General features: G+C 52.6%; 1 protein-coding gene across 1 annotated transcript in view; it reads left to right on the top strand.

Annotated features, from left to right (window-relative positions):
- The first annotated feature begins 1,943 nt into the window (after positions 1 to 1,943).
- LOC121081249 (heparan sulfate glucosamine 3-O-sulfotransferase 3A1-like) overlaps positions 1,944 to 26,235 on the top strand; it is a 35,058-nt gene continuing 10,766 nt past the window's right edge. The window contains 2 exon segments of the mRNA XM_040580119.1: positions 1,944 to 2,302; positions 2,304 to 2,531. Coding sequence (XP_040436053.1) covers positions 1,959 to 2,302; positions 2,304 to 2,531 — 572 coding nt within the window. The 5' untranslated portion in view covers positions 1,944 to 1,958.

The following is a 26,235-nucleotide window of genomic DNA, read 5'->3' as shown; positions in this document are numbered from 1 at the left end:
CCTCTGCACTCTTTCACACCGATTTCACTTCTCTTTTCTTATTTTCTCTGCTCGAAAGGACCGTTTATTCAAACAGAAAATGTGGTATTGTTCTAAGTGTCTAAGGAAAAAGTGTCATAATGACCAGCATAAAGAAGTCAAACCACTTTGCATTGATCGTGCTGCTTCTGCAGGGCCCACTCCAAAGCCCATTGATGTCAGCAAAGTCTTTTCATTGACTTCAATGAGCTGCGGATCAGAGCGCAGATTTATAAAGGCATTTAGGTTCCTAATGATGTAAGTAGTTGCCTAGAGGTGTTAGGGGCCTAACCTGCTTATAGCCTTTTGTAAATCACACCAGGCATCTACTTACATGTCGAAGCATTGAAATACCTGAAACGCTACAGTATCTTGAAGTCACCAAACCCACCGAGTTGGAATTACGCTCACTAATTTCAGATCAAGTGATCTGGCTGCGTTGCAGCTGGGGTGGGTATGGATTTGGAAATCCATATATTCAAGATAAGTTTCTTTGCTTAGAGAGGAAAAACGTCATAAAGTTGGGAGAAGATCTAATGGAATAATTCATTGCAAATAACATTTGTTATTAATTTTGGCCTGTTTACTATTTGGAAACACATTTTTATTAGCCAGCCAGCTCTGCAGATGGCTGATTATTATTCATTGCAAAACCCAGCTCCCTTCTTTCATTGAATAATTTGTGGATACACCAGCTTTATTTCCAAGTAGTTGAAGTTTAATTCCACAGCTAGGTCCACACCAAACAGAAGGGAAAAAAAAAAAAAAAAAGATCTAAGTCAAGTGTTTCATGTGCAAGTTTGTTTAAAATTTCTATAATCTATGACAAACATTTCAAATTAAAAGGGCATTCCCACAGGCAATGAAATAATGAAGCCCTTAGAATCAGGCAGCCGAGGCATGAAGCTGATAGCTCCTTCCACATTTTGTGTACTCTCAAAGGAGAAGAGCAAATTCTGAGAGCAATATCGCGCTGTGTTTGTAGATATTTCTTACCAACTGCAGGACGGATTCTGCAGCCAGCCTGGGGCGATTTGCTCAAGCGAGCGAGGGAAAAGCCTGATTTTGGGTCTGAAAAGCCTGGTTTCGGGTCTTTCTGCGCTGTTCTCGGTGCCGTGCTCGGTGCGAGCGGCGGCTGTAGTGCTGCGGGAGGGTTACACCGTGTCGGGGTGGGTTTTAGGGGGTCCGTTCTTTGGTGTCACGGTGTTTGTGCGGGTGGGTATCACCGTCGGGTAAACGAGAGGGTTGTGCCCAGGTGCCGGGGGGGAGAGGGGGGTGGTGCAAAACCCCCGCGGCCGGACCGGCCGGGAGCGCGCTCGGGCGGCCACCGCGGGCACATGCACACCCTTTGCGGGACGGTCCCGCGGGGTTCGGGTGCCACATGCCCGCGGGCAGCGAGGGGGGCGGCCTCACAACGCCCCTCGGCGCCGAGAGAAAAGTGGCGGCGAACCGAGAGCTCCGCGCTGCCCGGCGGGACATCCCCGCGCCCCGGGGCCGCCCGGGCACCCCCGCGCCCCCCGCTCCCTCCGAAGGGACTGGCCAGCGCCTTCCCCGCGGGGTCACCCCCCTCCTCCCGCCGCACCGGGGCCGGGCCGGGGGCGGCTCTGCCCCCCGCCCCCGCCGCGCCATTGGCCGCGTCCCCCCGCCCCGCTCCGCCCCGCTCCGCCGATGTCCCCGCCGAAGTTCGCCGCGGCGGGTGCCGCACGTGGGAGCCCCACGCCGAGCCCACGGCGCCGCTTCCCCGCCCGGCCCCGGGGCGGCCGCTCCCCCCCGCCCCGCCCGCGGGGGATGCCCCCCTGAAGCGCCGCCGCGGCGTGGCCCCCGCGCTGGGGATGCGGCAGCGCGCAGCCCCCCGCCACCGCTGAGCGCTGCGCGGAGGGGCCGCGCCGGGGGCGGCCGCGGAGCATGGCCAGGGCGCCCGGCCGCCGCCTCGGGGTAGCATGGCCGTGAGCGCGGCGGCCGCCCCCGCCGCCGAGCCGCTGCCCCGCAGCATCTTCAAGAAGTTCCTGGTGATGCTCTGCTCGCTCCTGATGTCCCTCTACGTCTTCTACTGCCTGGCCGACCGCTGCCAGACGCTGCCCGGCCCCATCATCGCCGCCGGTGCCGCCTCGGAGGAGGAGGAGGGCGGCGGCGGCGGGTACCTGGGGGGCTCGGCCGAGCTGCCCCCCTGGCAGGCGGCGGCGGCGCGGCGGAAGCGGCTGCTGCAGCGGCTCAAGCAGCGGCGGCGGCGGCAGGAGGCGGCGCCGGGCGAGGGGGGTGCCGGCCGGGGGCGGCGGGAGCCGGGCCGGCGGCTCGGGCGGCGGCGGGGGCAGCGCGGCGGGCACCCCCGGCACCCTGACGCTGCTGCTGGGCGAGGGCACCAAGCGGCTGCCGCAGGCCATCATCATCGGCGTGAAGAAGGGGGGGACGCGGGCGCTGCTGGAGTTCCTGCGGGTGCACCCCGACGTCCGCGCCGTCGGCGCCGAGCCCCACTTCTTCGACCGCAACTACGAGCGGGGACTCGCCTGGTACAGGTACGGGACGGGCTGGGGCGGGCGCGGCGGGGCCGGGGCCGGGGCTGGGGCCATGGCCGAGCCGGCAGTGCCCCCCGCTGGCCGCCCGGCCCCTCCGCCGCCCACCAGCGTCCTCCGCACCCGCGGCTCCCCGACACCCAGCCCCGCTCCCCAGAGCCCCCAGGCCGATCCTTTCCTCACTCCCCACCCACCCCCGGCCCCCGCTCCCCGGCTCCCCAGGCATGCTTCCCCCCATCCCCTCTCTCCACCCGCTCTCCCGACCCTGCTTCCAAATCCCCCAGCCCCTCTCTCTCCCCACGTCCTCGTCCCTGCTGCCCGCCACCCCAGCCCCAAACCCCCCAGCCCTCCCCTGCCCTCGGCTGCCCAGCACATCCCCCAGCCCCCCTGCCCCGGTGCAAGCCCCCCCGGGGATGCCTCCTACAGCTCGGGGTGCCCTGCGGCCGGGGGAGGCGATGGGAAGAGCAGCGAGTGCCCCATCGCCCTGGGGACTGCGGGGGGATGCTGTGGCAGAGCTACCCCCCAGCCCCAGGAGCACGTGCCCCCTAACATCTTGCTGCTCCCGGCTTTTCTCGAGGGGGTGGGGGGGCTTTGCAAAACCTGTGGCTCACCCTAAGTCCCAGCCGAGCCGCCCCGCAGCCCCGGCTGCCTCCCCTTAAAGCATCCTATCCCAGAGCATCCTCTGTCACCTCCCGCGACTCCCAGCCCGGGGATGCAGCCGGTAGCAGCAGCTTTCCCCCGTTCTGTGTGGAGAACCCCCCCATTTCCCATGCAAATCTTTCAGCAGCAAATGTCAGTTCCAGGAGCGCAGCCCACGCGCTCACCTTGCCTAAGAAATAAGCAAAAAGGTAGCTGGGGTTCTGCTTTCAATTAGTGCTTCATTAAACCAAATAAAAGGTATCCCCTGTAAATGGAGGTGGTGAACGTTAAAGCCAAAGGGCAGGATTCTCGTTACTGTTGTTTGGATGTTTTCCTTGTTGTTTTAAACTTAATTGAGGAGCGTCTTCTGGCAGGTTCCTATGGAAAGGGCTGTTTAGGGTGGGGGCGAAACTGCTCTTTTGCAGAGTGTGTCTGTGTTTGTGGCTTTCTTGAATGAACAAGCAAAAAGGAGAGGATTTCGGGTACCCCGGAGCTTGTTTTACTTTCATGTCAAGCCCAGCTATTAGCAGAGAGGAGAGGATGATTTTGGCTCAGTTTGTGGTGACGGTATTGAAATGTGGAGTAGGATAGTACTGACAGTCCGAGTGTTTATGTAAAAGTCTTAACACGTGGAAGTGATGAGCTTCCTTGTGTATCCGCCGGTGTCAGAAACACGCTGGGTTTTTGCAGGCAGCAGTGTGGGTTCTCAGAGAAGAAAGATTTCCTTTCGTGTGGGCTGAAGCTGTCTACAGAATTGTATTTTTAGTGTGCGCTTATCCAATTTCCACATGCTGACCCTGTATCAGAAAGGAAACATTAAAAACGCATCTGAAAACCTCAAGAACTTTAATCAAGTCTTGACTTTGAAAAATAAACACATGGCTTTGGGGTGGCATCTACTGAAATTTATGGTGGATATGCAGAAAAGCTCATTTATCAAAGATGCTCTTGAAGCCTTGAGGAGCAGATGGCTGTGGGATAGACCCGCTTCTGGAAACAGTGCCTGTGCGAGGAGTGCGGACCTAGACAGAGGAGGAGCCACAGGCATTTAGGGCATAGTACAGCCCTCAGTGTAGGGGACTGAATTTTCCAGAGGTTTGGACTCGATCTTGCAGCTCTTTCTCATTCGAGGTGCTGCCCTGCATGCTGTTTGTATAAGCATTGTGTTTTAGCGTTTGGTACATGAGCTCTCCCATTAATTGCTGCAGTTCGTTTGTTCTGGTATTTGATGTACTGAATTTTTTATTTATTTATTTATTTTTTATTAGCCCTGTGGAGGCTGAGGTACAGTGAATTCTTTGTATGGGATTATTCCTTTGAGACCTAATCTTGCTGGCTTTGCTTGTATGAGTAATCTTTACTAACACACAGAGTCCCGGTGTGATGGCAGAGTTGCGGTGTCAGCCCACTGGTAACCAGTTGCCAGCCTGTTATAAATACTCATTTTCAAAAATATCTGTCTCTCTCCACGGGTTTGCTGTAATCTTTGATGAGGGTTCGGTGCTGGTGAAATGGCCAGATGTTTGCCAGGGGTCCTGATTTCTTATCTTTGGCATCGGAGGCTTAGGTTTCACGTGCATTTCTGTTTCCCAGCAGTCAGACTAAACAGCATCATTACAAGATATAAACACTTGGGTTTGCTTTCAGCGCCCGCAGGAAGCCGGCACAGGCAGCGAGCGCCCTGTCCAAGGCAACAAAAAGCTCTTGGCTGTTTGCAGAGACACAGGCTTGCGAATGTGGAAGAGCCAGCCAGCCTTCGCAGCTGATGGTTGGTGCCGTTGTCACTGGAGGTGGGCTGTTACAAGGATGCCACACTGGGATAGAGTGGCTGTGGGGTCTCGGGTGTGAGGGGGACCCCGGTTCCTCCTGGAAACAAAAGAGCAGCTCCGGTAACAGTTGCTCATTGTATGGCGTGAGGGTGGATAAATGGGGCTGAGCTGTGGCTGCAGCAGCAGGATGATGCTCCCGAAGTGGCCAGTTAGGTGGTGGTACCTGTAGGGCAGTGGCTAACGAGGCACGGGCTTGGCATGTGAAAGTCCTGTCACCTACTGGGGTGTCACACAATGCATGAAAACACTCCCTTAAACCGAGCGGAATAATCACTCGTCTCTTCTAGCCTGAGCTGTGCCTGGGTAGGAAGGCAGCTGTCCTGCCGAGAGGCTGATTTTATAAAAAACAGTCTGAGTGATTTAATTTGGTAAGTGTGACACCTCCATGTGTGCCCGTGTGTGGGTTGAATGTCAAGGGAAGCTGTGTGCCGAAAGCAGCGCTCGGTCTCAGGTTTGCAAGTACTCTCTTCCGACGACGGGGACAAAAGGAGGGAGGGGGCAGCCCACAATGCTCACATTGACTTCCCAGCACAGAAATCTCCACTCCAGCCCTCAACAAGGCTATTGAGCTAACAGAGTTCAATAGCAGGTGAGCATGGGTTTTAATAGAGTTCAACTGCCATCCCCCACTGCGAATACAGCTGTATACAGCCTGGGGAAAACTCCCAAGAATACGGTCTAAGCCACTCAAGTAAAAAAAAAAAAAAAAAAAAAAAAAGTCAGGATTAAAAAAAATATCTGTATTTGCGGGTGATATTGTGAGTCTGGCTGGTTCCCTCTGATCCTTTGTTAGTCTCGCGCTGATTGAGCTGCCTGTTGGAATGTCATTATACTGTCAGTCACCCCAGGAACATTTATTTCATATGTTTTAATCTCCCTGCCTCTGTAGCACTGATGCCAATTTCACTAGAGCAAAGCCAAGCTAATGTCATTAGATTACACCTGATCCAGGGGAAGATGAAAGATGATTCAAAGTTACTCCGTCAGGTTGGGAGTTTAAGTATCGCTCCTCCCCAGTGCTTCCAGAGCTGGGGAGTTCTGTCTCATAATTAATGTCCTCTTGGGATTTTTCGCCAAGGCTGCTTTTTCTTTTTCCTTGCCTTTTTTTTTTTTCCCCCCTCCATTCTAATCTAGGCAACCACTGGTTTTCTGAGTCAAAGGGAACAGCAGATGTTTCAGTTGCTGAAGAGGTCTAGGATGGAGGAAGAGGAGGTTTCTTTAGGGTGGGGGCCAGGCTTACAGCAGCCAGGAGCAGCTGTGTCCCACCTTGTGCCGCTTCCCATCCTCTGTGCCTGAAATCAAGGTGCAGTCGGAGCCCTGTGGATGGAGGAGCCAGGCCACGCTGGTAGCAGTGGATGGCCTGGAGGTCCATGGGGTTTTGTGGTCCCCGTATTCAGCAGCCTAGGCTGCGAGTGCTGTGAAGGCATGGAAGTGGGGATGGGAGAGTAGGCGTGGGGGGCAGGAGCACGTGGATGATGCCAGGGGAGACTTCAAGGGAGCGAGTACAATCTGCACAAGGTGGAGCAGGACCAGGTGGCCATCAGGAGGAAAGACCTTGTTGCAAAACTCCCTGCAGGAGGGAGATGCTGTAGCACTAGTTGCCTTAAAGTGATCTTCTCCCCCACCTTTCTTCAGCCATCCTTGCAGCCTCTGCAAGAAACACCAGGTCATCGACTACGTTCAGGGTGTGCCCAGCCTGGAACGTGGGTTGTGCCGTTGGACATTGAGTGTGAGCCGGTTGGAGTTTTCCACTCCCTGGTGTTGTGCAATCCTGCTTGTAGGAAGGTCTGGTTTAGCAGCGCCTGCTCCTTGTCCTGGGAACATCTCGTCTGCCAAATACATCTGAATTACTAATAGCATCAAGTGCAGCCTGCAGCAGTGTCTGTGGAAATTGTAGCCTTGGACAACCTCATGCTGAAGAGGATCAAGGTCCTTGTTTATTTATTAGCTGTGTAATCAGAGACCTCCCTGTGCTGAGCCTGTGGTGCCAGGTGCTGTATGAAAAGGGAACAAAAGCTGCTCTTGGCCCCAAAGCCCAGGTAATTCACTGCAAAGAACAGGTGGGGATAGGCTGGGACAGGCGCAAAACCGGTGGAGAGTGTGTTGGCTGGGCAGCGTGGGTCTCCTGGCCAAGGAGTCATCGGAGATGGAGGGTGAGGTGGGTTTATGGGTGGCTGAAGGCACCACTCCTTGCTGGGGGAGAGCAAGGGGGAGGAGGAGCTCATGGAAATGCTGGTGAGGGCTGGGGTCGTGGAGTCTCTTACACAGAGACAGTAACTGGTGCCGGTACTCATGTGCTTCGCCGCTGCCTTTGGGCATGATCTGGGCTCAGATACTCCAAAGCCTTTTGGTAAAGATTGGAAACAGTTTGAAGGTTGGCACCCTCCTGCTGGGGAGGCATCTTGGTGTGCCTCAGTTTGCCCGTGGGAGGGAGGTCGCTGCCCGGTGCTGCAGCGGTGGAGCAGCACGTCTGTGACTCTGGCATCTCTCTCCAGCACAGAAATGGGGAGGTATAATGGAGCCTGAGCTTGTTGGGCTATGCTGTGGGTTAAATAGCACCCAAAGCTGGGGAACCCACCGGAGCTGCTGGCAGAGGTCCTGCAGCCTTGGCACAGCTCCAGCTCACCAACCTCTCGTGGTGGGGGGGCCACCTAGTTTGCACACCTGAGGGACGGCACCCACAGAGGTGGCACCATCCAGACACACTCCTAGCAAGATCCAACTGCAAAGGGCTGGGGCTGGTTTTTTTTAACTCTTACTCCTTAAACAAACCCCAACGGGTTATTTTTTTAGGTGGTTCTTTTAAGGATTTTGCATCTATACCTATCACTTCTGTTTTCTGTTAATGGAGAAGTTCAGATCCAGGTTCGTGTCCTTTCCTGATGATGGGGTGAGCGCCTGAGCTGGCGTATAAGGAGACATCAACCCTGTTCCTGTTCGAAAGCATCAAAATAAGTACTTAGGATTTTATTGGACTCTTCTCTTGGCAGATCCTATGGTCTTCATGGGGATATACCAGGGAGGCTCAGAAGTCAATAGACCCCATCCTCCTCTTCAGTACCGCTTCGCATCCCGGCCCCTGAGGCACGGGGGGCTGGAGGGGTTCAGCACCTTCCCCAGCCACCCCATGGCTCTGCCTGGGGCTGGGCTGCTTGAAACTGGGGCTCCCCTGGCCCCGCTGCTGCTGCTGAGCAATCTTGAAAATATGGCCTTGACTGTCCAAGATTTTGTCAGTTAAATTCATAGAGCTGGGTCTCATGAAAAGCAGCACAAAGCTCCAGCTGGCTGGGGCGGGAGCCCATTTATGGCAAAAGTTGTGGTACTCTCCTAGAGAAGCAGCAGATTCACCCTCTTAAGCCACTAGTCCTCCTTTAAGGTCAGATCTTGCAAATCCTCACCTAAGCACGTAGGCTGTCCTCCTGCCATCGACTGCTGCCTTCGGGGGGGCTCCTGGAAGTAATTACATCGAGTCTGAGGTCCGGGGCCGTGCTCTGGCCGCACCATCACCACTGATACGTCTGTTCGCTGCAGCCAAGCTAGGATTTCACCCCGACCTTTTGAAGTCTATAATAAGAGCAGTTAGGTCTGGGGAGGGGGAAGGGACCTGGTGCCTTTCCAGAGAGTTCAGAGCGAACAACAAGTGATCAGAAAACCTGAGAATAACCCCCCATGAGCCCCCTCCCTGACACAGGCATTAAAACTCCTGAGCTGCTAATTATGCTTTTCCCCTGGAGAATACTGAGGTAACCCAAACTGCTTTTGCAATGAAATAGCAGAGGCTGGCAAGGGGGAGCAGGGGCGGTTGTTGTGGCCATAAATCTTTGCAAATTCTCATTACATGCAGGTATTATGGACGGGAAGTGGATTAGGTTGCAGTTAAAGTTGCATTGCTGGAGTTGGACACTGGGGTCTTACCCCATTACAAAGCCCCACGTGGGTCAGCGGGGCTGCTCGTGCAAGGTCTGTAGGACTGGGGCCATCCCGGGCACTGTGACAGTGGCCAGTGTCTCTGCCTGTCTCCTGTGTAATCCACCTCCTGGGAAATTGGGTTTTTCATGGTTTGGAGTTAAACGTGTTAACCTCCAGTCTGCGCCTTCCTGAGCCCTTGTGACTCCCCGGAGGGGTGTGTGAGCAGGGCAGTGCCTGCAGTGAGAATATAAATAGAGTTGCTCAAGGAAGTGAATTACTCTTGGCATTTCTTTCATTGAATGATGTGATTCTGCAGGAGGAAATCTTTCAGCAAAAGAAATCACCGGTTCCCTTCATGCATGGCAAGACCATCTTTCTTGCTTCCTGGAAGCGAGGAGATTTATAACATGCTCTTGGTGTTGCAACACCATCTGTTGCAGAGATAGAAAGATCCCCGCTCAAACTCCCCCAGGCTCGAGGCTGCTGCTGGGTACATCTCTGGTGGGAGATAGAGCGGGAACTTCCCGTCACTGCCCTGGCAGAGCTTTGGAAACCTCGTGTGGTTGTTTTCCCCACTGCCAAGCAGCTGTGCCCAAGGGTTGCGTAAGAAAATCCCACCTGTGCAACTCCAGGCATCTGGGCACCTTCCTTGCACAAACCTGTTTAGACTGTGGATGCCAGCACACAGCTTCAGCGGGATCCTGCCTAGCTCCCAGCTGTGAGCAGGAGATAGAGCACCCTCCCCCGCCCCAGCCACATCGCTCAGCTCCACTTCCCAAGTGCAGCCGGTGGCTGGAAACAGGGATGTGAACAGTCGATCAGGTCTGACCACAATTGCTCTTCCCACACCTTCCCCTGGTGAGGGATGTGCAGGTTCAAGTGCAATGTCGTGATAGGCAGCTGCCTATTTCTTTCTGTCTCTCTAGTGGGATCTTTTTTTGCTGAAAATTTCAAAACACCAGGCTTATTTCTTCTGACATCGCCCATTGGAAAAGGGGCTCCCTCCCGCAGCCCATGCTCTCTGGGGAAGCCTTTTATGGGAAAATATCAAATCCAATTGTTTTGACTTCCATGTTTATCTGATGGTTTGTGTGTGTGCGCACGCTCACGTGTGCATCTTTGCGCTCTCAAGTGTTGCATTTTGTCAGTAACATTTTATTTCTGCTTTCATGGTATTAAATTATGAAGTTGAGTACCATATACCAGCATCTTTCAACATAATTTGAACAGTTTTGCGCTGTCTGGACTGTTCGGGAAGCCCATCTGGGGGGAAAGTTCCCAAGTGTTGGCATGATCCAGCTCAGAGTAAAACAGGTGAGGAAACATCTGGATGTCCTACCTGGGGGAAGCTCTGTGTCCTGACCCCTCTGGCACAGGGTTAGCAAGTGAAAGGCAGGAGATGCGATGGCCCAGAAGTGGTGTGCAGAGCTCAAGGAGGTGGCCTGGCTCAGCTGCGACCCCCAAAAACACATTCGAGGATCAGTGAGCCCACGGTGCTGACGTGCTCTGAGCCCTTGTAACATGCCAGCTGGAGAGGTTGCTTTCCCCATTTTGCTTCTGGACTTCGTTGGCTCCGGAGTCCTTCCCCTGACTGGAAATTTGCTATTTAAATCCTTTTGGTCTCAAAACATTGCTGGACTCTGGGTTGTGCCTTGCCAAGATTTGCTTTAAGCCTCAATAACAAGGTGTTTGGGAGGACAGTGGGTCACCTGGTGCAGCAAGGCATGGCTTTCCCCTGCTCCTGCTGGACCTCTGCCCATGGGAGGTCCATAGGCATGGGTGGGGGGAGCAGTGGGTTACCTGGGTGCAATTAGTATTGTGCCATTAATGTGCTGTGATTTGCATAGGTAAAACTGATGGCGGCAGAAGGAGGCTGTATGATGTTGCAAAGCCAGAAGCACGGGGAGATCTTCAGCACGGCCATTCCCCGGGGGCTGGCACCTGGTCCCTGGGTTAGTGCAGTGCAGTGGCCGTCAGCATGGGTGGAATGGAGGATGCTCCACTCTACCAGTGGGGAAACAGGCACAAACGCACCCAGGGCCTCTGGCAGAGCAAGGTCAGCACATGGAACCTCTTTGCATCTAGCTCCATGCTGCTGTTGATCTCCTCTAACTGGTAGGAAGGGAGGTTGCCCAACACAGGCATTGGCGATGGGTGTTCAGTGTGTGCCGAGCTTCCCTTGGCATCAGCTGCGTCCCTCCCAGTGCTGCTGGACTCCTCAGCCTGCTCCTCGTGCTGAAGGTCACGGAAAGTTCCCCTGACTCCTCTCACAAGGGCTGAGGGTGCTAATCCCCGCATCCGGGCTGGCTTCCAGCTCAGGTAATTCTAGTCTCTGCCCCTAAAAATTAACTCTGCAGTTTCAGCTGGCTCCATTCGCCTTTGTTCCCCATCCAAAGACCTGCTGGGCGCTGTGCTGCTGGCAGACGCCCCCCACAGGGCTCAGGGCTGGTGGCTTTTGATGACTGGGAAATGGTCTTTCTCATCTGCAAGATGATTTGGGGTTTTCTCTGTGCAAAAGCTGCGTGTCATGGCAAGGGTTAAAGCTAATGTTGTGCAATAATCTGCCCTCTTGCACTGCTGAATTGTGCTGTGTGAATATTAATATTTGCTTATAAATGTTTGCCTGGTTTTTATCAGGCTTGTACCTGTGTGACAATGGTTGTTAGCTCCTTCAGCATCTCTGAAGAAGGAAAAACCCAAGACCCAGATCCCGGTGCACGCAGCACGCAGGGTGACCTGCAGAGCTGGGTGAGCAGAGCATGGTTTGGGCTCCACAGCTGGTTCAGCCGCCTCCGGTGCAGGGCTTGGCGAGACCCCACTTGTGCGTGTTGGTTCCACCAACACCTGCTGCCCTGTGTGTCCTGTCCCAACCAGCCTCCCAGCAGGGCAGGGCCACACGGAGGAAGAGGAAGATGCTGAGCACAGGCATGTGTGCACATGGATGCACTGGTGCCCGGCTGCATTAGGGGCAGGGGGTAGTGACCAGCTCTCCCCACAGCCTTAGCTCATTGGGGCTTTACTGGGTTTCTTGCTCCACTGATACGTTAGAGGTGCCACAGCTTCACCATGTGCTGGGAGAGTCCTTTCCACCTGCTTCTGGGCTGGAGGCCATCGCTCCTCCAGCTCCCTTGTCGCAGGGTTGACTACACCCAAAAGTCCACTTAGTTGCACCTTAATCTCCTTGGGTGCTCATCGTACCGTCCACCAGACATTTCCTCCTCCCCTGCACTCCTGTGCTGGATTATCGAGTGGCTGGAGCTGGGGGACTCTCCCAGGAAGGGAGGTCTCGAGCTTTGCTAAAGACTCTCCCTGCAGCCTGAGTGAGTCCAGAAGCTGCTGAGAGGGAGATTTCGTGGGGTGGCTGAGAAGGCAGTGGACGTCCCTCTCGTGCCTCCATCTGTACTGTCAGCAACAGGTTGGAAAGAAGCAGAAATAGGGACTTTTTCAAACAGTGTGAGATTAAATAGTGAAACTGGCTGCCACGGGAGATTTTGGCTAAAAGACTCTAAAAGGGCTCCAGAAATGCTTAGCAAAGGAAGATGCATCAGGAGCTGTTAAGCATGAGGGTCCAGAAGCAAAGTCCCCAAGCCGTGGCTGGGAGGGACCCAGGGGTTTACTGCTGCTGCTGGCACAGGAATCAGCACAGGGGTCAGGGGGACCCCGGGGAGACCCAGGGAGGCTCATCTTCCCGTAACTGTTATCAGGGGAAAATACGATCGGTGTTATTTGGTTAGAAATGTACTTTCTGGAAGGGGGTGAATGTTCCAGTTGGCATCAAGTGGCCAGTGGTTGATAGCGAAGAAGGGAGCATTGCATTTTGCACCCCTGGGTATTCCTGCACCCTGTCAGCTCTTGTGGTGAAAGCCTGTGTGTGTAACTCTGTTGGTTCATACCAGATGCAAAGAAAAATAGAAGGATACCCCTTACCACTTACAGGTTAGTGAGAACTGGGTAAGCATCCCTTCGGATTTCTGTGCTTCTTCAGGTACCCGAGGCTGCTCCCCCTGAACAGCGCAGCAGGCAGCGGCTGGTAGCAACCTGGCCCCATGGGCTGAGCTGCTGCAGCCCCGCTGGGACTGATGCTTGCTTTGCAAACGTTTGGAGACCTAAGGTCTAACTTTCACCTCGGCTCTTTGTTTCTGTCTGTCTGCTGCATGGTTTTGCTGCCCTGATGGAGCACATGAGCCCTGTTTCTCTGCCCTGTGCAAACCTGCCTAGGTTTAAAGGGCCGCCGCAGGTCTCTGAGCAAGCGCAAACCCATCGGCTCATCTGTGTCTTGATCCACGAGCGTCTTGCCCGGCTGCTCCTTGTTTGCGCTAGGGTGGCTGGTTCCCACCTTGCTGTTCCCCAGGGTCTGGCTCGGGCTGGACCCTCCTTAGGGCAGGAGATGGGATTTTGTTGTGCACCTGTGGTGACAGGAGAGCTGCGCTGCTGGGGACAGCATAGGCATTGCCATGGCACAGACAGCACGTGTTGCCTGGCTCCTGTGTCATGTCCAGGGCAGCTGAGGAGACTTGGGGACATACTCAGCTTGGTTGGGTGTTAGTGAGCGAAGGCTTGTTCTGTCCCCTGCCTTAGTTTCCCCATCCATGAAATGGGGTTACGCTGATAAGCTCACTCATAACATACTAAGGTCATTGCTGAAGGTGCACCTGGCGGGGCTGGGACCTGGCTTTCCTGCAGCCGGTGAGCACCGGGATCCATCCCTCCAGCATCGCCCTCGCCAGGCTGTTTTCTCTGACCATGGGCAGATGCAGAGGGTCACACACAGGGTCACGTCAGGTTTAAATGTTGTTTCCACATGCACGGGGGGCGATCCCAGCTCAGCCCAGCACAGGAGCCAGGCCGGGGGCAGTGGCGCTCAGCCCCCAGCCCTGCCGTCCTAATGAGTCATGATGCCGCTCCGCCTGCTCGCTCCTGGCTCTGCCACCCTCCCTTTCAGCAGCAGTAAATCCTCTGGAAGAGTCTCAGAAAGAAAGAATTTAGTAGGACACGCAAGCGGTTAGCCCGGGAGCCTCCGAAGGGGCCGAGCCGGGGGAAGGACTTTGTGGCCTGACCCAGATGCAGTCACAGCGTTTAATTGAGTTTGACCAGCGCCGGTGGCATGGGTCGGGGTCAGCCCCAGTGGCAAAGCCCACTCAGGCGCCAGGGTCGCTTTGTGCGGTACTGGGACGGGTTGAGCTCTGCCCTGCCTGCTGGGGTCCGTGGCCGTCTGTCACATCGCGGGGACCCGCTGCCCCCATGGTGCGGCAGGGTGGGCGAGCCCACCTGTGAGCTGTGTGTTTCAAGGGGGCTGCACCGCAGAGTGTTACAGCTTCACCTGCTTGTTGCTCCCTAATTGCAGCTGAGTTGTCTGGCCAAGTGACAGCAAACTGCCAGGTCACAGCTGATCGTAGAATCGTAGAATTGTTTAGGTTGGAAAAAAACATCAAGGTCATTGAGTCCAACCATTAACCTAACGCTGCTAAGGCACCTGGATGTGTCCCTGTTTCTGGTGCTCCCATCCCTGCAGCCCAGCTATTCAAGAGGCTTTATGACAGTAAAATCCAGCATTTATTGCCCTCCCTTCCAGCCTGCCCCAAAACGGAGATGGGATGAAGAAATTGGTGTTTCTTCATCACAGCCTGCCTCTGCCAGGCCGTGCAGGGGGGCAGCAGCTTGCCTCTCCGGCCACTGGAGCCAGGCACCAGCATCGCAGGCTGTTTCTTGCAGCAGCTAAAAGGAGAAGCTGTGGGCTTTGTTTATCTGTCAGGACCTACCAGCTTTCCCAGGCCAGATGTAAAACCTCTGGTTTCCTAGTGTAACTATGGATTCTTTGGCATGTGAGAAATATGCTATGGCAGCACTGAGTTTTTATGTTATTATCTATTTTTGGGCAATATAAGCATCTCCCCAGCACACAATTCTGCTACTGCTTTCTTTGCTCTTGCCCCACAGCAATCCCCCTCGCCCCACTCTCGGAAGCTGCCTGGGCTCAGTCACATTATAGCCCTGGGAAGGTAGATGGGAATCAGGAGTGGGGACTGTAGAGGAGAGGAAGGAATTTGGGTGTGTTTCCTCTGGAGTAAATCTGGCTTAAAGTTATGAGTGACTCTGAATTTTATTGAAGCCCTGAAAGCAGCGCTTGGTTCTGTTGGGCAAATCGAGGAATATTGTAAAAGCTGGTGTAAGATGAAGGAACCGAAGCCTGGGTGAGCTGCAGAGCCATGCTCAGCCCTGGCTGTTCCCAGGAGCTTTCTTGGCCATGGAGTCATCCAGGGGCTGGAGGAGTCCAGAACCAGACTGGAGCCCAGCATGGATGGGGTATGCATCTTTCTTCTCCCTTCCATCCCTGAGAGCTTCTGCTGAATAGCCCACGGTCACCCCAGGGTGGGTGCCTTGGTGGGTCTAGTCTCTGCTTATGGTCAGCTTTGTGGTCACCTTGGTTGCTGGGAGCCAGCTCTTCCTTGAGCATCCTTGCACATCCCCAGTACAAAGCCCGATTTATCAGAGCAGTGGTTTTGCACTAGCAGCTGAGCTTGCTCTCCTGGGAGTCTGTCCGTCTGCGTGGGCTGTGCTCTTGCCTCCAGCAGCTGCCGGGCTTGCCCAGCACCCCTGGATCTGTGGGCGGCTCTGCCCAGTGTGGGGGATGCACGTAGGAGTTGTTTGCCCCCTTGGCTTCCCAAAGATGCGTCAGCATAGGGGGGTCGGAGGAAGCTCTGTCCGGCCTGAGCTCCTAAGCCAGGCGTTAAATGCCCGGCATACCCGAGGAAGGGGCTGGGAAGGGAGATGCACCACGTGCTGAAAGCCATCCTGTCCCTGCACTGTCCTCGGGGAGGGGGCATTCACCGCACCCCCGCGCTTAGGAGTGGAGCCCTGAGGTGGTCCCGTCCTGCCCTGCCCAACCTTTCCCACCCCACTCCAAGCTCCCAGGTCCCTAAAGCCATGAGACAGATTCCAGCAGGATCCTGGGGGTGAGGAGGAGAGACCGGGTGCTCTCCCTCCGCTCCCTGCACGCAGAGCGGTGGCCAGGAGGCACATCCCCTGCCGTGGGCTGCGGGCCATGGGGCTCCCGGGGGAGAGGAGTGGGGAGGGAGCTTTAAGGAGTGATTAACGGCCTCAGCCGCGGCAGGGCCATGGGTCAAAGAGGCCCAATTATTTCCTGGTGATGTTTCTGCTGGAGAGGGCGATAAGCCGACACAGCAGATACAAGTCCACCTGACCCCTGGCTTTGGAGCAAAGCAAGGGCAGGGACAACGGGGACACCCCCTGAGCACCATCCATGCTCTCCACAGAAGGACTTTCAGACACAAGCCCGTGGGTCACCCCGACATTGCTGACTCAGGCATGGTCCCCCCTCCCAGCACAGATTTCCAGGAATGCCGTCCTTAACGTCTCCCGCTAGGCAAATCATAGACATCATATGTTTAGGGGAAAAATTGGATTTGCCTTGTAATCTAATCAATGTTAAATAACAGTAATTCTAACTCCGAGGCTCTGTGTTTAAAGTGCTGTTGGTCTCTAGGGATCATCGGAGTTATTTAATCTAATGAAATCACCATTACTGTCTAATGAGGGTGCACCATGGGGATGTCTTTCCTGGGAAGGAAAGCAATGGTTAAATAATTGGCACTCAGGGCCAAATAGTCAGTGGGGGTAAACAGGCAGAGCGTAGTAAGTTGAAGGTTTCACCTGGTAGGGACCCAGAGCTCTTTGGCCGTGTCTTGCTAACGGTGGCTGTCATTGCTCAAAGCATGTGGGTGGTGAGCACGTGCCCGGGTTCTTCCCATCACCTCCCTGGGCAGGCTGGACCTCACTGGTCCCACCTTGTCCCTTTTTCTGGCCCAAGCAGGAGTTACATTTTTTAACCCATCTCGGTGCTCCATCCCGTGTCACGACTTGCTGGGCTGCCTCCGGCGGGTTGCTCTCTGCCTTGGCTTCCTTCCCCTGTGCTCATCCGGACTGTGCTGTCTGCTGGTTGTTAAGCTGTTTTCCCCCAAACCTGCTGTACTTTTTTCATTTTCATTAAGCACTTTTTCCTTATCTCCTTTTTAGAGGGAGATAGGACCTGTTCCAGTTCACATTTTCCGTGCTGGCTTCACAGCAATTTCTGAGCCTCCGGTCAATTCAGTCATTATGGAGCAAGCCGAGCTGTATTGAGCCGGCTGCTTTCATAGAATCATTTAGGCTGGAAAAGACCTTCAAGATCATAGAGTCCAACCATTAACTGAGCACTGCCAAGTCCACCGCTAAACCATGTCCTTAAGTGCCACATCTACATGTCTTTTAAATACCTGCAGGGTTGGTGACTCAGCCTCTTCCCTGGGCAGGCTGTTCCAGGGCTTGACAGCCCTTTCCTACGCGCTGAACTTACTGCATTCAAATACATTGGAGTTATATCAGCACTAGGCAGGGACAACCTTTTCTTGACAACCCTTTCCTACGCACTGAACTCATTGTATTCAAATATATTGGAGTTATATCAGCAGCAGGCAGGGATTCTGCTGCTGTCAAATACCAGCACAGCTGTATCCCATGTAACGGGGGAGTGTTCCTTCCCTGCAGTGTGCGCGCTCTAGTTTCCCATTATTATTTCTTTAATAAGACTGATACTAACTGTACATCACTCATTTGCTGCTAAAATTGGAGCCATTAGAGCAGTAAGTGGCAATTACCTTCTAAGCGGTGTGGCGTGTGAGCCCAACGCGGTGCCTCCCCGAAGGAGGAGGCTGAAACCTGCCTTTTGGGAGCAAATGCCTGTGAGCAGCAGCCCACGGCTGCCCAACCGCTGTGTGGGGATGGCTGGGATGGCTGTCAGGAGCCCAGCATCCTCTGCAGGGAAGGTGGCACCCATGGGCGCTGGGAGAAGATACATCTGGCTTGATGTCCCTGGACGATGAGGGTGAGAGTTATTTCATGCTGCTGAGTTATCTCGGGACGTGTCACCCACCCAGCGGCCAGGCTGCTCTGAGCAGCCCCAAGTGCTTTCTCCCCTGGAACACCATCTCCGTGCTGAAAAAAAATCTAAACAGGAACATGTCTGGTAATTTAATCATATTAAGTGCTCCTGAAATCATGTCTGCGCTGTACAACAGCATGCCAGAGGTCTCTGGAGGAGCAGATGCAGCAGGGCTGGTGAGGATGAGGTGCAGAGACATGAGGCAAAGGAGGGACTTCTGGAGGAGGGAGGGTGAGAAGTGCCAGCAGCCCAGTCTGAGAGCCCCATCCTCCATGACCACAGCCTGGCCAGCACTGCAGGACACCAGCCCTTGTCCCCACAGGGGCAACACTCTGGCCTCAGCGCTGGTGCAGATAAGCCATGGCATGGGTCCCCTTGGCACAGCGTGGGAGCTCAGGCGAAGCCCTGCATGCTAACGAGGAGGTCTGGGAGCTGCTGCTGGTGGGGACGGTCCCTATGGGCACCTCCTCAGCGACAGCCTGGATGTCTGTGTTCATTATGCACATCCCTTTCATGCCGCCTTCATTATTCGCATGCTATCTAGTGTCATTAAGATATCAAGTTCATTTAGGTACATCCACATTGGCAGTTTAATTATGTCTGGGTACTACTCTGTATTTTATTCATGGACTATCTGGGGGCGGTTGTCAAACACAAGACCAGGAGATAAAGGTTTGGTGGCTGCAGAATGCTAATGTCCTGCTGGTTCCCTTTTGACAAATACACATGCCAGTTATTACCAAACTGATTATTTCATTCATTAACACCACATACATCAGCTCCCTTCACCCGGTATTATTGTATACATTCATCTTTTCATAAACAATTACCTGACAAGGTTGGGAAAAGCAAGTACTGGGGAATTAATGCTCTGATGGGAAGTTCCTGGCATGGGTTAGTAACAAGGTGCTGGGTGTGTGTGGAATGCCCCGTTAGTGTGATCGCTTCATTAATCAAATTAGGGACAATAGCACGTCACATGTGTGCCATGTTTCCCAACAATACCAAACCCGCTTGCATTGTGCGGGGGCTGGGCGGATAGGGCTCCCCATCCAGTCTGTGGTGCTGGGGGAGATGAAATGAAAGCCGGAGACCCGGCGGGAAGGCTTGGGAAGCATTCACTGCGGCTGGACCATGGTGTGCATTTCTCATCTGCCCTTTTATTTTTTATTATTATCATTATTATTATTACTATTATTATTGTTGTGAAGAACATTTGCATGAGAACAGGTTCTTTGTTTGTTGTTTGTGCCTTTTTTCCAGCTTCCTTGTATTGCTTTCCTGGAGCTGTAACCCTCCACGATATCATTAGCAGTGGCGGTGGGAATGAATAAGACACCATGAACATGCAGCTGTCTGGGGAACAAAACCCCCCAGGACTTCTTTCTACATTTTTTAACTGTAAAAGGCTGGTGATGGAGAAAAAAAAAAAAAAGTACAGGGAGACATGAACAGGGAAGAATAACCAAACTCATGAAATAAATGATTCCTGCAGCTTTCTTAGAGATCATGATGAAACCCACCGGGGAGGAGTAGTGATGCTGCTCACCCAGCTGGAGGTCACCCTTGCAGTCTGGATCTGCCGTGAGTAGCATCTTCCAGCACTTGATGTCCAGGATAAACCCCTGTGGAAAGAATCAGACCTGGAGCCGCTCTCGGCCCTTTCCCTCGAACACACAGCCCACACGGTTTCAGTGTGTTGCTTGCTGGTCCCTTATTTGTTTCTCTAAATACATTGTACCCTCAACCGTTCCCACCAGCAAGCTTGCTTGCTCCGAAGGGGAGGAGGAGCAGCTGCAGGAGGCCACCAACACAGCCAGAATCAATTCAGCTTTTCACTCAAGCAGACAAGCTCGGAGAGTAATGCTTCAGGGGTCACACTTCTGCACTACTCCAGCCCAGGATTTGCAAACTAAATAAAGGATCCGAGTGAGATTTAAGTGCCTAACTCCCTTAGGCCCCTTTGAAAAAAGCCCCGCTGGAATAACTTAAGAACCTTTCACTGTGCTTTTGCAAAAGCATTAATCCTCCTTGCTATCTCCACGAGTCTCTTTGATCACACTTCAAAATCTTCATCTCCAGGGGTCCTGTCTGGGCTTTCCAAAATGGCTTAAGAGCAGACATCTCACTACTTCTTGGGGAGACCTGAGCTCCCAAGACACAGAATTACTTTTCAAAGCCCCCCTCCTTCCCCCCCTCCCCGCTTTCCTTACTGGAATAGAAGATCAGATCATGCCAAGGGTCCCAGCGGTGCCGCTGCCCTGCAAGGTGAGACCCCATGCCCTGACCGCAGGGAGATGCCCGGCTGTTGTGGTGGGAATGGTGTCAGCATGGATTTGAAACCCCTGCTGCAGGTAAGAGTATCAGTGGGGGCTGAGACAGTTTTTCCCGCATTGTCTTTACATTTTTCCAGGGCAGGGCAATGAAAGAGGGAGCACACTCGGGCTGGGTGTTCTCTTTGTGGATGCTGAGAAATGAAGGGGGAAGGAGGGTTGGTCTTGCTAAGCAAGGCAGCCCCAGAAAATGAGAGGCTGGGGGTCATCTCTGGGAGCTGATCCGAAACCTCCAGCCCGTGCCAGCTCAGTGCTGAGTGAGGAAGATGAGATTTTATTGACCTGGATCAAAATTACTCAAGTTGATTCATGACGCTGAGGTCACTAATTGTTTTTTTTGTTTCATCCCTTCATATTCTGGAGAGCAGTTTTCTTTCTTTTCGTAATTTTTATTTTTTTACATTAATGAGCTGGATTCACTTTTAGGAACCTTGGTGTTATGCTAATGCCCAAGCAACAGCCTCCACGTCCCCATTGCATCCCCTGTGCAGCGATGGGAAGGTGAGCGTGGCACAGCGGACCTGAGCTAGATGCTGTACGATTTACTCATGAAATTTAGGTCTGCTATCAACTGAAACTTCCTGAAATATGTCAGATGACTGATACTGGGTTAGACAGTGATGCATTCCCTGGGAGGAGGTGGAATAGCTGAGCATGGAATAGAGCTCTTGATGCGCGACCTTGTGAGCTGTGGCTAAAATCTCTTAATTGACTGTGGGGCTGGAGGAGGCCAGCTTCTTCAGCACTAGCCCTTGCCTTGCCCAGAACTTGCAAATTAAGCTAGGAGGAATCTTTTTAAGCTTTCTATTTTCTGGAGACTTTTGCCCTCTCTGCACTTGACTGCTTTGCTCCAGGAATGAAAATAGGGAGCCCTTTCCCAGCCATTACAGTTTCATTTAGCAAAAGGACAAAGAATTGGCATGGGAAGGATGAAGAATGACTCCAAGGGTAAACTTGTGTGACTCCATGTATTTTAGATCGTAGCCTGAGGTCAGGCTCCCTTTTTTGTAATACAGATAAAGGACTTTTTGGCCTTGCAGCAGGAGGAAATGTGTAGTGATATATAAAAAAGTCACTTCTCAGCATAATTTAAGGAACAACCTCTGTTCTCAAAAGGAGGGGGGTCCTTTGAGGTGTCCGTCTCTTCCATAAAGCTCTCTGCTGGTGTGCACACACACACAGAGACACAAACACACCTGAAGCATCTACAGCAGTACAGTCACAGGATTTCCCAAAACTTAATTGTTTAGGACTCCACAGCAATATGTTGGAGGATGGATCCCTTTATCCCTGCAGAGAAGGGAGAAAGCCCATGTCCTTGCTCCCAATAAATCCCAACAGTCGGTCCTTTAACCTCCAGGGACACCAGGGTGTCCAAAACTCCCCGAGAGTGATTGTGTGGCCCAAGTACGTCTCAGCCTGCTGCACCCGCTGCCCATTTCCAATATTATTTCCCTACTTCTGGCTTCAGCTGCTTTAATTTAGCTACTTCAGTCCCTGCACTCACGAGGTCCAGATTTTTGGTCTCTTAGAGCTGAAGGGGTTTCGCCTTCTCCAGAGGGAAGGAGGATGGAGGAACACCTTTTTTTCCGAACCACCTCCATTCAGCGGTTTCCTCTGTCCTTCCAATTTCCAGACAAGATTTTGTTCCCCTTGATGTTGCCTGCAGCTTCTCACCCGCTGCCCCTCTCTCTGGCTCCAGTTCCCATCCTCCTCTCCCATCTTTCTCCTCTTCTTCCACCGGAGGAACACGTGCGCTGCAGTGAGTGTGCACGGCTGAAGGTGCGCCTCTGTTTGTGCCTAAGAAAAATGGGGCAGGCATGGCAAACAAGTAAATCACATTATGTATTGCAGGCAATAATGTAGCTCCCAGGGGACAGAGATAATACAGTGAGAGACAAAGGAACAATAGACTTTGCTGGCCTGAGCGCTCACTTGATTGTGGCTTTTCTGGAATTATTCTTGGCTTCCTCTGCGTGAGTGGTGAATCGGGCCTCTGAGCTGATAAAGAGATCAGGATGCGGTCGGGGGCTGTGGCGGGGATGCACATCATTTTGCACAGGAGCCTTGTACATATTGCTCTTAGGGGGAGACTCTCACTCTGCACAGGAGCCCCGCAGCACAAGGGACGGGGATTATTTTCAAGCTGGCTGTGATTTCTGTGGTTTGGAAAAACACGGCACTGTCTGAGGGACTTTCTCCAGAGAACTGTGTTGATTTACGTTCCCATTTAGCAGCGGGTGCTGTGGCGGGGGGGCAGCTGTGTCATTGGCGGGGGGCAGGGGGGGAGCAGTGGACGTTCCCTGAGTTTCAGATGCAGAAAAGAGGCATCAGGATGAAACCAGTGGCCTGAACTGTGCAAAGTGCTTCCCCCCCGCCTCCATGCCACATGGGGTGCTTGCGGGACATGACAGGTCTGGGACATCCCTGGGTGGCTGAGTGGGGGGCACAAGGGCAGGTTAAGGCAGAGGCTGTTGGGGTGCACGATGGGGGTGGCTTTCCTCACCAACCCAGGTGGTGAGGAGCCTTCCAAACCGAAGCACTGCTGGTTTTTGGAAAAATCCCAGCTGGGATGCTCTCTTGGGAGCTCCCCAAAGGTCCTTCTACAGAGGCAAACAGTGCTTTGAGATGCGCTTCAGAGTTTCCTTCTTCTTTCCTTCTTTCCTTCCTTTTGTCCTTTCTTCTTTTTCCTTCTCCTTCCTTCTCTTTTTCCTTTCTGTTCTTTCTTCTTTCCAATTTCATCTTTTTCTTTCTTTTTCTTTCTCTCCGTCTTCTCTTTCTTTCTCTCTTCTGCTTTTTCTGTCTGTCTGTCTGTCTTTCCACCTTTCTTAGACCTCAGCAAATTCCAGGAAGGCATCAGTTGTCTTTAACACCCAAAGGAAAAATCGAAGGGAAGGGTTCAATTACTTGCATGAAAAATGAGTCTCCTAACCGAGGTCTATCCATTTGCTATTTGTGCTTGTTTTAAAACTGAATTATAGAGACTGCACATTTTTCTGGAGACAAATGCATTAATTTTTCTCAAAACAGACAAGAGGGAAGCAGAGGGAAAATAAGATAATAAGAGTTTCCACAGTGATTTATATGCCTTTGTGAAAAATAATGGGGGCAGATGGCAGCGCACACCGGCAGCCCGTGGGGGAAGGGGCAGGGGGGTGGCAGGGACGACTGCAAGGAAAACTGCCAGAAGTCCAAGTATGATTGTTGGTTTTAGATGATATAAGATCACTTTATGTCTCTGACTGGCTTGAAAAATCTCTCTTTCTCCCTCTATATATACACACATAAAATATATACCATATGATGCACTTAAAATCAGCACAGGCTATAGTGTTTATACAGGAAAGGATTGTGTTTCTCGACGACCTCTTCCCAGCCCTCCTTCTTCTGCCGAAGGATAAACTGGGACCTTTAGAAAACAAAGTGGTGGCTACAATTTTTAACGGATTTGTTCTTGCATGTATTTATATAGGGCAGGCAAGCCCTTCCCCAGGGCCAGCTGCCTGTGCTCTTGGGCAAAAAACAGGGGAGTTGAGTTTATTTTTTTTTATCTGTTCACTTTGGTTTGATTTATATGCTAAAAGAGATATTTTTATTATGGTGCATAGTAAATTGGGTTTCTTTATTGCTCATGAGAGCTGTTTTCCAAAATTGGACTATTTATATAGTACACTGATTGCAATGTATTTCTGATCTTAACTTCTAACTGTAGGGAATAAAAAAAAATATATCGAATCATATTTTTTTAAAAAACTGCAACTGCTTTTGAAAGAAGATTAAATGGGTAACTTTTTCTTGATGTTGGGGCACTCAGCAGCTCCCAGGAAATCATCTCATTTTAGCAAGTAAAGGCTGTCGGTGGGAACTGGAGACTCAGGAAGGTTTTGAAGCAGTTTTGCGGTTTGCTTATTGGCGTAATGCACGGGAAACACGTCCAGGAGGCCAAAGGCCACCAGGGCTGCAGTACCTATGCTGATGTTTCTCTCCAATTACTTATAGGAATGATTCAGTGAATTTATTCCCCGTTGGTTTCCGAGTAGAAAATCCTACGGCGTTTAGACGGATATGAGAGCAGAGGGAGGCTGGAAGTGATGCTTTAAAGCAAAACCTAAATCTGTTCCAGGGCAGATGGTTAATTGTGTGGTTCAATTTATTTGCCTAATGCAAATCACGTCCCATTTGCCCATGGCGCCAGGGGAACCAGATTCCTGTTTGTTTTGCTGAAAACTGGGCTGAGATTTCACTGCATCTTCTGTAGCTCCCACGTGAAGCTCCCCTGCAGTGATAAGGATTTGTGGTCCGCAGCAGAGGATCTCCGTATCTCCAGGGCTGGTGGAGAGGAGAAACATCAGCTCCCATGGAGAAGGGCTGGGATGGAGATGAGCTGCCATCATGGTGCTGGTTTGCTGGATTCAACCTCTCAGCTTCGTAGCACTAGGAGGTGCTTTAGTGGGTGACAGCATCCCCTTCTCCCATCCCAAACCCCGGCGTGGGGTGTGTCTGGGGGTCTGGGCCCCCCAGGTCCTCTCCAGCCTTGGACCAGGAAGGTGTTTTGGGGGGTTCCCAACTTCCCAAATGGGCCTAATTGAAGCCTAAAGAGATTTTTCACAGATTCATGGCTTTTCAAAGGAGAAATTTGCATATTAATAAGAAGCTGTTCAGACTGATTGGCTTAATGTGTTTGGGGTAAGTATAATTAAATGTCAAGGGAAATATATCATGAAGTAATGAAGCTGAAGCTAATTTATCAAAAAATGAGTCCTAGAGAGGGAGACATTTCCAATAATAAACAGTTCTTTAACCTTCCTCTTCAAGATGATTTGCTTAGTCAGGGCTGAAATGTGCAGTCTTGAGGATCCTCGAGTGAGAGAGGCATGGGATAGCGGAGGTGTTCCCATCCCCTCAGTGGTGCTCCCCAGTATAAACCCTTCTGCTCTGGGACCTGAGGCTGAGCCTATCAAGAGGGTCGACCCAGGTCTGGGTGGGAGAAGGTACAGCTCTGGTCCCTCCAAGGCCACCAGTAGCACCTGGGAGGATGTCTGGGGGGGGTGTACAGGTGTAAAACTTTAGGGGTGCCATTAGGGAAGGAAAACAGGCCTGAGGTTTAATTATATCAGATGCTGGGTCACTTACGCCCTTCTTTTTCTCATCTCTCAGCCTTTTCTCTTTACTCTCTAGGCTTTTCAGAGCACAAGCCATCTCCTGCACTGTTCATGTACCAGCCAGGGATAAAGACCAGCACATCTTTAATAAGAGCAAAAAATGCAGTGCACATTCAGAATTGTGATGCAGGCCCCAAACTGGGTATTTTAACACCCTAACTGGGGAGGCAGAGGCGGAGGTCCAGGCTGAAGGCTGTGCCAGTCCCTCTGAAGGCTGTGACTCCCCTGCACCCTTCTGTGACGGAAAGTGGCTGTGAGCTCCTTCCCCGTGGCACAGCCCTGCAGCGGGCAGACGGGCACACGCTTCTCAGCAAACCTCTGCTTTGGGTGAACGCTGGGCTCATAGGATTAATTTCCAGCCATGCACTGACTGTCCTCTGCCATCCACCTCCAGCGGTGACATACTGCCGTGCGTGGTGGGAGCGGGACTGGCAGCGCTTGATTTGCACTTCGTGCACTTGCAAGGGAGAAAGGCTGGGTGCAAGGCTGTGAAAGGATTGTGCCCATCATCTCAGCTGGAAAATCCTCCTTTGGCATAATACAGCGTAGAAGGGAATCGGCAGGTTGCGGAATAATAGAGGCATCTGTGGAAGATAGCAGAAGTAGTGTCTATTTTCATTAAGAGCCAACAGTTACAATAAAAAACAGCACCAAAAAGCCAACAGAGCCAGCCACCAGAAGCCTGAATTTACCCAAGCAAATGCATCGGGAAATGAGGAATCACTTTTCATTTGGGAGCTACATTGGAAATACGATGAAATCACTGTGGGCCTGATTTCCGCCCCTGTAAGAATTAACTGGTGCTGCAGGGAGTTGGCAAACAGCTCGTGCCTTATGCCTGGAGCCCCAGCAACTGCTGGGGTTAAGCTCTTGCTGGGGAAGGTACATGGTGCTGGA

Source organism: Falco naumanni, chromosome 1 (assembly GCF_017639655.2).
Source record: "Falco naumanni isolate bFalNau1 chromosome 1, bFalNau1.pat, whole genome shotgun sequence".
NCBI lineage: Eukaryota > Metazoa > Chordata > Aves > Falconiformes > Falconidae > Falco > Falco naumanni.
Note: the sequence above shows the minus strand (reverse complement) of the source record. Positions and strands in the feature narration are given on the sequence as shown.